We start from the raw sequence: 15,352 nt of genomic DNA on the forward strand, positions 1-15,352 counted from the left end.
GACTGACCTCCACCCCACAGCCCATGGTACCCCAGCTGCCACCTCCCAGGACACCTTTCACCTTCCAGTGTCAAATGTGGGCCACCTCTTGGCCTCACCAGAAAATATTTGCCTGTTCGATTAGCTCTTTAGGGCTTGCGGACTCTCTGAAGCGGAACTCAGGCCCACATTTATGTCCTCATGGAGCCAGGTCTACGAAGGGAAATTTTTTTTACAGGATCATGAAACTGGACAAATACACTGTAACATACTTTTCTCTGTACCTGACAAAGCAGTGGCATCTTCAGCTTTAGATTCACTCAGGGCACTTTAAATGGCTCGTCATCAGTCCCGGCTATGAGAACACGTTGCTGAGATCACACACAGGGAGGGGTGTAGAAAGCCATGCTGGCCCAGAATGACCAGCTTTACATCTCAGTGGGCATTGATTTCTTTCATTTATTATTCATTTCACAAGTATCAAAGAGCATTAATTATAATTTAGTTTTTCCTATGAAAGTAAAGAGAATGTAGTTGTTATGAATGGAATTTTGCCCCCCCAATCCATATGTTAAAGTCCACCCCCTACCCCCCAATGCCAGTATACCTGGAAAAAGAGCCTCCAGGGAGGTAGTTAAGGGAAATGAGGTAAGAAGGTTGGGACCCTAATCTGTTAGGACTAGTAGCCTTATCAAAGAGGAAGAGACCCAGAGAGCTCTTTCTACATATCTGTGCAAACACAGAGGAAAGACCATGTAAGCACACCAGAACCTTTCCAGAAACCTACCCTAGCCCCTTCATCTTGGATTCCCAGCCTCCAGAACTGTGGGAAAATGAATGTCTGTTGTCGAAGCCACCCTGTCTATGGCATTTTATGAGAGCAGCCAGAGCAGACTGATCAATAGGACAGTATTGTGAAAAGTCAGGGCAAGAGCCAAGAGGAAGGCATGGCTGAGTCCATGCTCGAAAGAGGAGTAGTATCTGTGGAGAAGGGAAGGGCCTGCTATGCTTTGGGAATAGCAAGAGCAAATGCAGAGGATTTAAAGGCCACCCAGCCATCCGAGTTTTAGGAAATGTTGCAAAGACCTGATTAGTCACAAAGTAGGACTCATCCTGACACTGCCAAGAAGGGATGCTCTGAAGGTCTGAATTAGGATGGTGATGTCTTGGAAAGCTATTCCAGGAAAACAGAATTTATTTGTGGGGGAATTGGAGCGCTTTTGCCTGTTTATAGTCAGGAGACATGACCTCATTTGTGTTTTAAGAGGTACTTGACTGTACCCCAAGAAGGCAAGATTGGGATAAGAAATCAAGAAGAAAGAAGACAGAATCAACTGCAGGGTTCTCAAATTATCATCTTGTGTGCTGATGGCTTCAACTGGGGCTTACCACTGGGATGCCAGTCGCCATAAGGCCTTGCTTTATATTTCCTGGGCATTGAAAATTTGGGGAGGGAAGAGAAAAATGATCATGTTACAAATAACAGTTTTTTAAAAATAATCTTTTAGCCTTCTATTTTCAACCATCTTTAGCCATATTTTCTCTCTTACTAGTAGACTTTCTCCAAATTTCCATTTCTTTTTCATAAATTATGTAAAACAAATTCCTGTGGTTTTTATCTTCTAAACTGCACATTTAACCAACAATTTTGATTCTCAAATGAACTCTTCCCCCTCCAAAAAGGGTGAGAGCTATTACATTACAGACCCTTCTTCTACTTTTATCACACAGAGTGCCAGGCAAGGAAGGTAATTTGGGAGTGAACATGTTGATGTAGCATCTGACCAGATCTTTTTGTCTTCTCAGGGACATCTCAGTGTCAATATCTGTCCTCTGGCCTTTGTCTCAGAAGAGCCTGAGGCTACACTTTCCAGGACCCCAAGTCACTCTGCATTACCTCTGTATCCCTAGGTTCCCACAGCAACTGTCAGCACTGCGGTTGCTCCATGGTGAGCCAGGGAGGTTTATGCACAGAACATAGGTGACTCTGCAGGGCTGTGCTAAGCTGCTGGCACAGAGATACAGGGCAGAGTCCTTCGGCTCCAGCGAACTCATGGTCAGCTTGGAGCTGTAGTCATCGAATTGTTGCCCTGAGAATCGATCAGGGATGTTTCCCTTTGCTCTCTCCTCCCTGTTGTAGTATTCAATGAGGAACTGGAGGCCCTGGCCCTGGGCCTGTTGATACCATGATACAGCCAAGTGCCCAGAGATAGGGGAACATCCCAGTGTCACTGTCTGTCCTCTGGCTTTTGTCAGGTGCCTTGGAGTCTGCGTGACTTCCGAATCCACTGGGCCTGTGAGGGAAGGAGACAGAAGCTGGAAAAAGAACAGGGGAGGGACCCTGATGCTGCCTTGGATTCAGGTGCTTTCAGGGTTAGAACAGATGTCCCACCTGTGCCAAGGACATACCTGCTCCCAGGAGACAAAGGGCCACACAGCAGAAGAGCCTGGAGCCCATAGCAGGGAGGGCAGAACTGGGCAGGAGTCTCCTTGCTCAGAGTTCTGGTCCTCTAAGAACTAACGTTCTGGGCACCTTCTGATTGGAAGTTAGGCAGTGATGTCACTGCTCTGATGTCATTTTCTCTGCTGGTTCCCATGAGCCTGGCCTCCTTTGCCAGGTCCCTGGTTCAGCTGATCTAGGCACCCTGCTTTGTCCTGCAAAGCCTCTTTTTTTTTTTTTTTTAATATACTTTACTTATTTTTTTACAGAGAGGAAGGGAGAGGGATAGAGAGTCAGAAACATTAATGAGAGAGAAACATCAACCAGCTGCCTCCTGCACACCCCCTACTGGGGATGTGCCCGCAACCAAGGTACATGCCCTTGACAGGAATCGAACCTGGGATCCTTGAGTCTGCAGGCCGATGTTCTATCCACTGGGCCAAACCAGTTAGGCCCTGCAAAGCCTCTTGCAAGACATGTGTGGCTGTTGGGGCTGGTGGAGGTGGGCTGGGTTTAGGTAGCATGCTGGTCCCCACATCCCCTTTGCTTTTCCATGAGGCAATTGTTCCTCTACCTGTCCCTGCACCCAGGGCATGCAGGCTGCCTCCTACCAGCTCTGCATTCTTCACTTTCCCTTGCAAGCTCAGAGAGCCCTCCTAATCTCTGCACAGTTGAAATTCATGACACCCGGCTGGGACAGCACCTGCAAATTGGGGTTTATGGGGTTTATGGTTAAGTCTTATAGCAGATAAAAACACCAAACAAGGCTGTTGCTTAACCCTCTTGGCCCCAGGCAGCGAGCTCAGATCCCTAGCTCTGCCCCAGAAACTTTTGGAGCTCAGCAGTTCCACAGTGCCCCCATGTGTTGTGTTTTGGCAGTAACCAAGATTTAGAGTTTGCCACAATACAAGAGGGCAAGAGTCCTGAGATGTGTTTAAATTAGGAATGATTTTACCATTTGCTTATTGAACTGTCTTTTTCTTTTTTAATTTAAAGGTACAAAAATCCAGTTCTATCTGATTTGGAATTTTTTATTGTAAGAGAAAAAAAGGTAGTCATGGAGATGGACTGCAGATAGACTCCCAAGGATTTGTTGTTATTGTTGTTAATCCTCACTTGAGGATATTTTTCCATTGATTTTTTAGAGAGAGCAGAAGGGGGGGGGGAGACAGAGAACAACATCAATGTGAGAGAGACACATCAATTGGTTGCCTCCCACATGTACCCCTTCTAGGACTAGGGATCAAGCTTGCAACTGAGGTACGTGTCCTTGACCAGAATCCTACCTGGGACCCCTCAGTCCAGTTGCTCTATCCACTGAGTTGAACTGGCTAGGGCATCCCAAGGATTTTTTTTATGATTAATAATTAGCAGAAGTTGTTTTTTAAAAAATATTTTTTATTGATTTCAGAGAGTAAAGGAGAGGGAGAGAGGGATAGAAACATCAATGATGAGAGAAAATCATTGATTGGCTGCCTCCTGCATGCCCCCCACTGGGGACTGAGCCTGCAACCTAGGCATGTGCCCTGATCCAGAATCGAACTGTGACCTCCTGGTTCATAGTTCAACGCTCAACCACTGAGCCATGCCAGGCAGGTAGCAGAAGTTGTTTTATCTTTGATGACCCCAACAGCTAGTTTAAGGCAGATAATTTAGACAGGCCTCTTTGCAAGGTGCCCACTAATCAGCTTAACACCTGTTGGAAGCTGTCCATTGCCTTCACTAGCAGAAAGAGGTGAACAAGGAACCCGGAAGGCTGGTCAACCTTGAGGCTCTGGCAAGGGTCAGAGCCATATACCCACTGTCTGGTGGAGACAAAGGGAGCTGAAGCAACTTCCACCTTTTAGTCTTATGTAAATCCTTGCTGATGGGCTATTATTGAGCTATTACTGGAAATTGCCTGCCTAAGGGCTATAGGTGGATCCCAAACCTGAATAAAAAGGATCCAAAGGCCCGAGTCCTCTCTTGGGCTTCTGCCTGGCCCCCAATTCCCAAATTAATATTTTCTTGTCTTGTCTCTTTCATTTGTGTGCAGCCTCCTCCAGAGCCCGAACCCTGAACCATGCGGAATGTGGGGGGGCACACTTGCAACTGGCAGCCCAATGTGGGGCACTCGCAAACAACCCCCCCAATTTAAAAAATAATATTAGTTGTTGTTCCCACACTGCTGGAGAATTTCTTTTCTACTCTCTCTTTTCAGAGATCCTCTCTTGCTTCTGTTCATTGATAATAATATAATGCCCATTTCCCCAGATGTGAGAACACATGTGTATGTAATTAATTTTCTCTAAGTTTTTCTCTGATGCCCAAGTAGGAAATAAAATATTCTAGCCCTCTCTACTTAGTCTGCTAAGAGGTAGTGGCCAGTCTGAATAAATAAAAAAATAAACAAAGGGACTTGGGAAAACAGAATCTGATAAGGATTCGACTGCAGAACCAGGATGCACAGAAAGACTCTTCAGGAGCTGGAGTCGGTGATGGAGAGAGTGCATGGACAGGGAGTGACTATAGCAGTGCACCCCTGTTACTGAAAGTAGAGGACAAATACCCAATCCAGGGCAAAGGGTCAAGTCTAGCTTGCTTAGACTCTACTAGAGGGAATTTTTAATGGTAACTTTGTTTTTTTGAGACAGGTACCCTTAAGCACAACTCCTTTGCCTATAAATTCAGCACTGGCCAATGGATCAGTCTTAGGCCTAGTCCTGGGTTTTGTTGACACCAGTCCAGTACATTGGCAAGTGGTTCACTTTCTAAGAACATTCAGAGACCAGCTTCTTTTTTATCTCTACAATAGGGATCTTGGCATCTGCTTGACTTGCACATTCATGGCTTCTGTTCATTGTCCAGGTGAAGGAAATACTGGGGATCTGGAATTGCAAAGCCCACATCAAAAGTCTCCTTCTGTTTCTTGGACTCAACGGCTCCCAAGGCCACAACATAGAGCAGCCTGGTACACATGGCAGGTTAGGGAGTGGGGGTGTTCCCCAGCTCAATGTTTTGGAGTTCTTAGGTAAGGGCTGGCACCCTGAGCCTTAGTGCCTGTGCAGACACGTGATGCCCCTGGCTCAGCCCCATGTGTCCTGAAGCATGCTGGCCCACAGGCCCTAAGTGAAATACTGTCCCATTTTCTCCTTCAGGGATGTAAGCACACGTGACCAAGGGTGCCTTAGCCAGTCTCTAAACAGACACTGACACGTACAACCCAAGGTACTTACTTAATATTAACCGAACATAAATTACACAAGAAACAAACATGCAATGCACAAATCACACAAGGTTTATTTACAGAGTCCTGGTAATTTCCAGACCTCGGCAGGCCACCCGGGGATCCGCGCCGACAGACACACACACTGGACGTTAAACATCGCAGCTGCAGCTCGGCATCTTGCTTGAGGCCTCAATTTCCGGCTCACTGTTTAGACTCACAGTCCACGGCAAAAATTAAACAAATGCAAGAAAAGAGGTAGAAAGTAACCGTCTGTGGAAGAGCAGAGCAGGCCTCTCTGATCTTCCTCCGGTACCTCCTCTTTTTATTTGCCTACATGGGCGTCTTCAATGTGTCTTATCAGCAAATCCCAAAAACCTTGTATATCTGGTTTTACCTATAAGAAACAAATCACTTCATCTATTTTCTACATACATGCCACTCAAAAGTATTTATCAACCTGTTTACATTACATTCAATACTTTTAATATCACACTTTAATATCACACTATAATTCCACACTTTGATACTTATTCTATATTATTCTTATTACTATTACTATAACAAATACTGTAGCTGCAGAAGGGTCCTTGGAGAATGTGGCCTTTAGGACAGCTAGGCTGGGTGTGAAGACCTGAACACACAAGCAGGATCCACTGTCTTCTCCAAAGGCCAAGTCAGAGCCACGATCTAGATGCATGGACTCTGTGACTCACAGTTCTGATCAAGAGACTAAAGGGAAAAACAACCAAACTGGACGAGGAAACTATTATCCTCAGTTGTGGGAAGGAGGTGTTTTGGACAAGGTCTGAGCACATTGGGAGCTGGGATCAGGGCTGTGGTCCAGGCCTAACTTGGTTAGAAAGAGCAGTTAGGGAAAGGTATCTATTAGAAGCAGGCTTGGTAGGCCTGCTGTTACCAGGGCGTGAGGTGCCTCATGAAAGATTTCCCAGGGCACAAGCTGATAGGAAGAAAATGAGGAACTTGAACATTTCTGTCCAGGCATAGTCATGTTCAAGACAAGGCCAGCCACAGGCTGTTGGTGTCTGTATGGGATTTAACATTGCCATAGCCAGTGAAGTGACAGGCAGCATTGTGCTCTGAGATTTCTGTCTGGGCTCTCACAGGAAATGCTGAGCTCAGCCTTGGTTGCCCACAGTTTCCTGACTGGACCCAGGAGGTTTCTGCACAGGCAGAAGGTGACTCTGCAAGGCTGTGTCTTTGCTGCTGGCACAGAGGTACACGGCAGAGTCTTCTGGCTCCAGGGCATCCACGTGAAGGTATAACTGAGAGCTGTCTGAGCATTCGGGTGAGAAGTGTTTCGGGACAGTGTTATTTTCAACGAGTTCCTTATAGTTGTAGATAAACATGAGCTCCGGTGGCTTCTGAGCACTCTGTTTATACCAATACATAGAATTATGTCCCAGATGTTGTTTGCATTCCAAAGACTTCTTATTTCTCATTCCCATGACCAGGTGTCTTGGCGTCTGAGTAATTCCAGAGTCCATGAGGACTGTTGGGGGGAAAGAGACAAAATTCAGATAAAGCCCAGAAAGAAGGGTATTGCTGCAGCCATAAGAAGGGTATGGCTTGGAATCCAAGAACAGTCATTTGAGCCCAAGACTCACCTGTTCTCAGGAGACAGAGGGCCACACAGCAGAGCAGCTTGCAGCCCATGGTGGAATCAGGATGAGTGGCATCTTCTAACTGGGATATTCTGGCAGGGGGGCTGGGCTCTGGTTTCTTTGGCCTTGGTTGGTGGTTCTGCCTATGATGTCATTGTCCCTGACAGTTTCCCTTGCCGCAGGGGACAGTCTTTCCTCCCTCTTTCATGCCTTATATAGATTCTGATAAAGGATGGATTTCAATGGACCGGAATGGGTTATTTCTCTGGCAGCTGCTCTTTTGCTATTAGCTGCCTTCCTCATTACACAGTTTCTCTCTCTATCCTCCTCCCTCCCAGGACCCCTCTCAGCCACAGACCATTTCTTTCTTTCTTTCTTTCTTTTTTTTAAATTTCTTTATTGATTAAGGTGTCACATATTTGTCCTCATCCCCCCATTCCCATCCCACCCCCCTCCCCACGCATGCCCCAACCCCCTGTTGAACTTAACCGTTGGATAGGCTCATATGCATGCACACAAGTCCTTTGGTTGAACTCTCCCCCTCCCCCCACCCTCCCCTATCCTCCCTCTGAGGCCCGATAGTCCGATTGATGCCTCCTTGTTTCTGGTTCTGTTCTTGTTCCTCAGTCTATGTTGTTCATCATTTCCCCTAGATGAGCGAGATCATATGTCACTAGATATATACTTATAAGAACTGAATGTGAGACGAGCAATAATAGTTATGCTGACAGGCAAATGAATCAGTCTGTAGTGAGTTTCTTTCTGGACCAACAGTTCTTTTGAGACCCAATTTCAATGTCCACCAGTTCCTTATGTGTACATGTCAGCACTGACCCCTCAGCTCTGGATGGTGGACAAATGGTGATAACGGAGGTCCGACTCCCTCTGGTTTGGTCTCGGTCGGACCCAGGGGCACGGCTTCACCTGGACTAAGGGGCACGTGGCCTCACCCATACCCAAGGGGCGCGTGACCTCACCCGGGCCCGGGACCCAGCCTCACCCGGATGGATCCAGGGGCACACGGCCTCACCTGGACCCAGGATCCGGCTTCACCCGTAGCCAGGGGCGCAAGGCCTCACCCGGACCCAGGGGCACATGGCCTCACCCAGGCTCAGGGACCCAGCCTCATCCGGGTCCAGTGGCGCGTGGTCTCACCCGGACCCAGGGACCCAGCCACACCCGGGTCCAGGGGCGCGTGGCCTCTCCCAGACCCAGGAGCACGTGGCCTCACCCGGATCCAGGGACGCGTGGCCTCACCCGGACCCAGGGGCGCGAGCCACAGACCATTTCCTCCTTCCTTCCCTGCTCAGTCAGGCAGGACATCACTCAAAATTCCATTTCCCCTCAGTGTCTAGGCTCATTGGAGGCCTTTGCCCAACTGCATGGAGGGAGGTAGATTGGACAGAATAGTGCCCATCATTTAAGGTGCATTATTGTGATGCAGGCCCAGAGCCAGACACTGGGAAGGGTGCTGAGGGAACCATACAAGAGACAACCAGCATCTGCCTCTGTATTGAGGGTACAAGGCTTGGCTGGGCTTAGAGCAAACAGGTTGCTAAAAGAGAACACAAACATTGGTGCAAGACAAAGGGAAATCAATTTGAAAAAGATTCTAGTTTAATATTGTTGGGATGTCTGTAACTGATGCCCCCAAAGGACATAAAGATGGAGTCTCAAAGCCTTAGCTTCCCTCCTCATCCCACCCCTCCACTGACTCCTAGTCTCTTCCCTTCGCCCCAGCTCAGAGAGAGCCACAGCTCCTCCTTGTGGCCAAAGCGGCACATTCCCCAGATCACAGGCCTCTGGCCAGCCCAGTGTCAGCAATTCAGACCAATTCCTCATTCCATAGGCTGGGAGCAGCTGTGATGGATATGAAAACTTAGGGAAGTCTGACGAGGAAAGAAACATTCAAAATAACAAAAATAGTTGGCAATAGTACCACTCATCTACATACCTAGGACAGTCAATGTTTGCTCAACAGAGATCGGCTATGTCTGGGTTCTTAGTAATAAACAAAACACAGCTCTGCAGAAACTATCCCAGCCTATATGGAGCTTATAGGCCAGCTTGACTGGTTCAACAAATGCTCACTGAGAAACTGCTATGAGCAAGCATAAAATGTTATGTTCACTCACAGAACTCTATTGTAGTGAGGTCATCAAACATACTCACAGATAATGACCAGGGAATAAAACATATCATATGATGTTAAAATGTATTCTGTATTCAAGTGATTAAATCACTTTATATGTGTGACATTCTATTCAACTATTACATTAGAGGGACTACAAGGATATGACCCCCAAAGACCTGTCCATTGCTAAATGTTAGAAATCAAACCAGGCCCATCATTTCTATAGATAGCTTTCCAATTTGGGGCTAGCTCGGATGACGTACTGTGAGCCATTTCTACTTCACTATATACACTACCTGTTTGTGCTTCTTATATGCTTAGTTATTGGAATATCACCTATTTTTTAAACGTACCATTTTGCCAACATTGAATTTTTATTTTAGAAAATGTAAATTTATGAATAAACATGAAAATGAAATTATCTATAACTGTTAAATAATTTTTACCATTTATTATTGTGTTAAGTATTTATTACCAAACTGGAGTAAAAAGAATTTATATCTATCTATGTTGGGAGTAAGTAGGGTAGTTATACATGCTTTAAGTCAAGAGTTGATAATTAAACTAGTAGCCCGTTTGCAAGAAGATTCGTGCAATAGACCTTCATTCACCTGGCTGCCTGCACCAGTTTTCTGCCGGCACTGGGGACCCAGGCCTTGGCTGTGGCCACCGCCTTCTGCCTTCTTTCAGGGTCTGGGCTTGGCCCCAGGTGGTGGCCTTGGGCTCGGCCGCACAAAGGTCCCTGAGACCGATCGCAGGAGCCGACCCCCAGTGGTCTCCTGCGATCGGCGCAGGCACCCCGCTGGCGCCCAAGCCTCGGGCGGCTTTCCTGGCCTTGGGCTCCGCCACACCCCAACGTTCCTGCAACGGTTTCCTGGTGGGCGTGTTTGGTGGGCGTGGCTTGGTTAGTGGGCGTGGCTTGGGCGTAGTGAAGGTGCAGTCAATTTGCATATTTGTCTATTATAAGGTAAGATTTCTTTTAGCCCAGGGATGGTCTGGGTCAAAAGGAAAATATTAGCATTTTTATAATGTGACAAATTTTATGAGATTTTTAATGTGGTCCATAATAAATGCAAAGGGAAGTGGGTTAGAATTTAAGCAAAGGGGGTTGGACATTCTCCCCCTGAGAATGTTGTGTATACTAGTATGATGGGCCTCCAATCCACTACAGTTGGAGATATTCCATTCTCATATAAGAACCTAAAATTAGCCCTCATTAAAATGCTAACATTATTATTATTACAATTATAATGATGGATATCCACTGTAACAAGAAGACATTCCAATTGGCCCCTCTACATGAAGCAGCAAAAGTGTGAATAAATAGAATTTCATTGCATTGTTTGGCTCCCAATAAATAAGAAAAATTCCAAGGATGACAAAAAACAGAATTTCAATTGAAACCTCAAACAATGAAAGTGAAAAGCTCTGTTGCCCTGAAACATTAGCTAAAATAAATATTTCCCAAAGCAAGTGGTAGGTCAGAGGTAAGTTTAAGTTATTTGAATTAGGGAATGTGCCTGAAGAAGGAAAATAATCTAAGGGTGGTCTGAATTGCATGAAGGAATAGTGAAAAAGTGAATGGTTAACATATAAATATATTCAAGCAAACATTGTCTATTTAAAATAGTCATGACATATGTTGCTTGGAGGTAAATAGGAAAGACATAACTGATTCCAAGACAGCTCAGATTTTGGGTATAGAGTACTGAAAAGGTGCCCCAAGAATACATGTAAGGAAATCCCTTTTCCTGGGCCAGTTTCTAATGTATATGTACATGATGGACTCTAGAAGGCTCAGGAGAAAACAGTTGGTGAAAGGCTAGAGAGCTGAGATTTCAGAAGACAGTCACATTGGCGAATATGCTGTGATTCCCACTGAGACCCCAGAAAGGCCATGCACTAGTAATAAGGACAGATGCTCGGGCTCCCCCGTGCCCCCCCCCCCCAAAAAAAAAGAAGGGACAAACTAAAATAAATCCTAGTAAATCCTGCATTCAAACCTGCCAGGTAAAATCCTAACACTCTTTATAAGAACACTAGAGGCCCAGTGCATGAAATTCATGCACAGTTAGGGTCCCTAGGCCTGGCTGGTGATCAGGGACGATCTGTGGGGTGACTGGCGGGGCAATTGGTGGGTCTCCACTGGCATCCACGTTGGCTGGCCTGGTGCCGCTCGCTCACCAGTCTCAACTCCCACTGCCACTGCTGGTTGCTTCCCTCTGCAGGGCAACCAGCAGGGCAATCGGAGGGCTCCTCACTGGCACCCACCTTGGCTGGCCTAGGGCCTGCAGGCTGGGGGCAGAAACTGCATTGAGCATCTGCCCCCTGGAAGTCAGTGTGCATCACAACAACTGGTCGTTCCGCTGTTAGGTCTATTTGCATATTAGGCTTTTATTATATAGAATAACATAATCCAGATTTTCTATTCTATATCACCCACAATGTCCCACATAAATCCCTTTATAATCTTTCATGTAGAATATTTTAGTAGTCTCTTTAGTAGTTCATTCCACCCAAAATCTATTCCCCTTTTGACCCATAGTGCTACCATTATTATTGTACCAAAATAAAAATTTTATCATGTCATCTCACTTAAGGTAAAAATCAAAGACTAGCTTGGCTACTGCCTAGAGATTTGTGCCCATTTTTTTTTTTTTACATGTCTCATAATATTCTCCATCATCTGGCTACTGTCTTCTCTGGAGGACACTTCTGAGATGACAATCAGAATTAGGAACAATCATACTGGTCATCCTTCTGAAAGAGAGAGAGTCTGCAATGCACAAGTGTACCTCTATTGGCTCTTCTCCCTCAGCCTTTCTTTCTAGTTGATCTATGGCCATGGATTTCATGCTTCTCCAAATAGTTTTTATATTAACCAGGGAACTCACTGATAATCTAAATTTCCTTTTGGTCTTAGAAGCTTCACCTCTCCTTTTAGTTTTCACTCATCAAACATTTTTCACCAGGTGTTTTTTTAATAGTATTGTTATGTATAATATGTATATTATGTATAAGATGTATAAGAGAAAAGAAAGGAATAGCTTCTTCCATCCATTAAGATCTTCAGTGACTGGGACAGGGCCATTACTTGTTTGTAGAGTCCTGAGTACTTCTGTAAATTTATTAGAAATCCCTGCTCAAGCTGATGAGTAGAATTGGGAAGACATTTGAGCATACAAACTGTAGAACTACCCTATTGGGTACTGTGAGCTATACTACACGTGAAACTCTAGCCAGGGGTCTCACAGCAGGATGTATTGGGTGAACATGTTCCCACAGCTTCCTGGCCGGGCCAGCAGGTTTGTGCACAGGGAGGCAATGACTTTGCAGGGCTGTGTCTTGGCTGCTAGCACAGAGATACACGGCAGAGTCACCTGGCTCCAAGGAGCTGACATGAAGTTTCAAATGAGCTTTGTCTGGAGATTTAGGTAAGAAACGACTTGGAACTGTCTCATTTAGAATGAGCTCCTTATTATTGTAGGAAAACATAATCTTCAGCAATTGCTTGGAGTCCTGCTTATACCAGTACATAGCATTATGGTTCAGCTTTTGTTCACAACTTAGAGTCTTCTTATTCCCCACCCGTGTGATGAGGTATTTTGGAGTCTGGAAAACTGCTGTGTCCAGGGAACCTGAGAAGAAAAGAGGCAGAATTCAGACAAGTCCTAGGAGGCAGCCCGTTGCTGGAGGTGTGAAAGGGCGTAGAGACTCAGAGTGGATTGTGCCACCTGGGCCCCTCACTCACCTGCTCCCAGGAAGCAGAGGGCCACACAGCACAGGAGCCTGGAGTCCATGGTGGTTTCGGGGCAAACAGGCAAGGCCCTAGCCCAGGATTTGCTCTCCGGTGGTAAGAAGACCAGGCTACAGTGCTCCAAGCCCTGACAGGTGCGTTGCTGTAACGTCACAACCTAGAATGATTTCCCAATTCTCAGGCTCTCCTCACATGAGCTCTCTTCCTTTTTCACCTCCTACACTTGCTCCTTACAAAAAAGTTTTAACTTCTACTCCTTTCAAAGGAATTTGGGATTTCTAGGGACAGTTTGAGTGGGTGGGCATGTTGTCTCAAGGATGTTTCTCTGCAGTCATCCTTGTGCCAACAGCTGCCTCCCTCTCCTGTCCCTGCCTTAGAATCTGGCCACTTCCTCTCTTCCTCTCTCTCTCACACCCCCTCTCAGAGTCTGCCTGGTCTCCTTCACACTAATGCAGGATGATACCACCCACATCTTGGCTCCTTTGCATATCTGACTTACACTCAGACATTGTTTCAGTTGTGGGACACTGACTATGAGGTGCCCCCCGAGAACCAGCTACAGGCCATTTCCCATTGCCTGGATTGATGCTAGTTAGGAGCAAATCCAGTTAATGAGTCCTTGAGTTTATTGAGGGGGATAAACTACAGCCCTGCTCCCTGTGATATTCTTATCTGTCCAGGGGCCAGAGCCATGTGGGGAATAAGGGGCTGCTAGGGAGTTAGAAGTCAGATGTGATATGAGTAAGGAAGTGAGAGAGGTGAATAACAGCATGGAGTTGGGGAAATGTAAGTGGAATGATTTGACTGTCCTTGAATTGTCTACAGGTCACCTTCTCTTTTGGTAACAGTTTACAACTCAGTGTCTAGCCTAGGGTTTCTCAGCCTCAGCACTACTGACATATTGCACAGGATCATCCTTTGTTGTGGGGGCTGTCCTGTGAAGACAGGATGTTTAGCAGCACCCCTGGTCTCTATGTACTACATGCTAGTAGCACTGCCCACCCCCCAGTTATGACAAGCAAAGATATCTCCAGATATTGCCAAATTATCCTTCTTGAGACCCAGCTTCTCCTTTATTCTTTCTGTCCTTGACCAACCTCAGGGGTTTTGGTGGGGCCACAGCACCTCCTAGTGGTCAACAAGGCACAGTTCTCAGCCCTTAATAAACCCAAGTCAGCAAGGACTGGGGTAAAGCCAGGGAACCAGGACTGCCACAGAGCCACAGAGCTCTCTCTCTCTCTCTCTCTCTCTCTCTCTCTCTCTCTCTCTCTCTCACACACACACACACACACACACACACACACACACACTGTTTGGAAACACTAACTGTCAATTCCTTGTAAAACCCCTTCAAAAACAGCTCCCCCGTGGTTCTTTTTTTTTTTTTTTTTTTAAACTGAACACAAAACAAACACTAGAAATACAGTAGTGAACAAATCAGAAACCACCACCATCCTTGCTGGAACGTCTAGCATGCTTGATTTGTTGGTGGTCATTGAATGAGCTTCTTAGTGCAAAGCATGTGTAAGACAATACGCGCACTCTCATGATGCTTATATTCTGATAAAAACTCAGATATTCCCCTAGACTAGAAATATAAAACAGGTGCCATATGGAGGTTAGGAGTATAATCAGTATTAACAGAGTTAAATAATGTCCTTCGCATGGTGTCTCATTTCCTCATCTATAAAACAATGGGCTGACACCCATAATTTCCCAGTCTCTGTCCAGTTTTAAAGTTGTATGACCCTAACCAGAGATACCCCTAGATGTTGTCAGGGATATAAAACTGGGCATCCAGTGTCCCAAGTACCTACTTCATTGTACCACATAGCTTATATGTGAAGCTTTCCAACGAAAGGGAGAGGGGGGAGGTAGAGAGAGGGAGAGAGGGAGGGAGGAAACCAATAGTAAAAAAAATGGATAAGAGGCTACATATAATATTAATTCTGAACATAAGAAGGCGTGACTATGGTTAATGAATAGATTTCAGATGAATTATTTACTTCAGTGTTTTTTGCAAATGCTCTTGAAAAATCAGGTGCACATCAGCCAACAAGATGCAGATGAAACTGCTGTAAAGAAACATGTGCCACATGGCATAGGGTTAGTCATGGTGATTGTCTTATATTTTCAACAGGAGAGGTAGAAAACAAGAAGTTTTTTGTTGCCTGTTAAGAATTGTCCCAAGGATAGGATGATATAAAGAAAT

General features: G+C 45.7%; 1 gene segment (V, D, J or C); it reads right to left on the reverse strand.

Annotated features, from left to right (window-relative positions):
- Positions 1 to 1,872: 1,872 nt before the first annotated feature.
- Positions 1,873 to 3,041, reverse strand: LOC129151519 (T cell receptor beta variable 9-like). The segment is given in 3 exon segments: positions 1,873 to 2,273; positions 2,389 to 2,426; positions 3,031 to 3,041. Coding segments are annotated over 3 exon segments (450 nt in total).
- Positions 3,042 to 15,352: the final 12,311 nt, after the last annotated feature.

This window comes from Eptesicus fuscus, chromosome 14, assembly GCF_027574615.1.
Source record: "Eptesicus fuscus isolate TK198812 chromosome 14, DD_ASM_mEF_20220401, whole genome shotgun sequence".
NCBI classification, from domain to species: domain Eukaryota; kingdom Metazoa; phylum Chordata; class Mammalia; order Chiroptera; family Vespertilionidae; genus Eptesicus; species Eptesicus fuscus.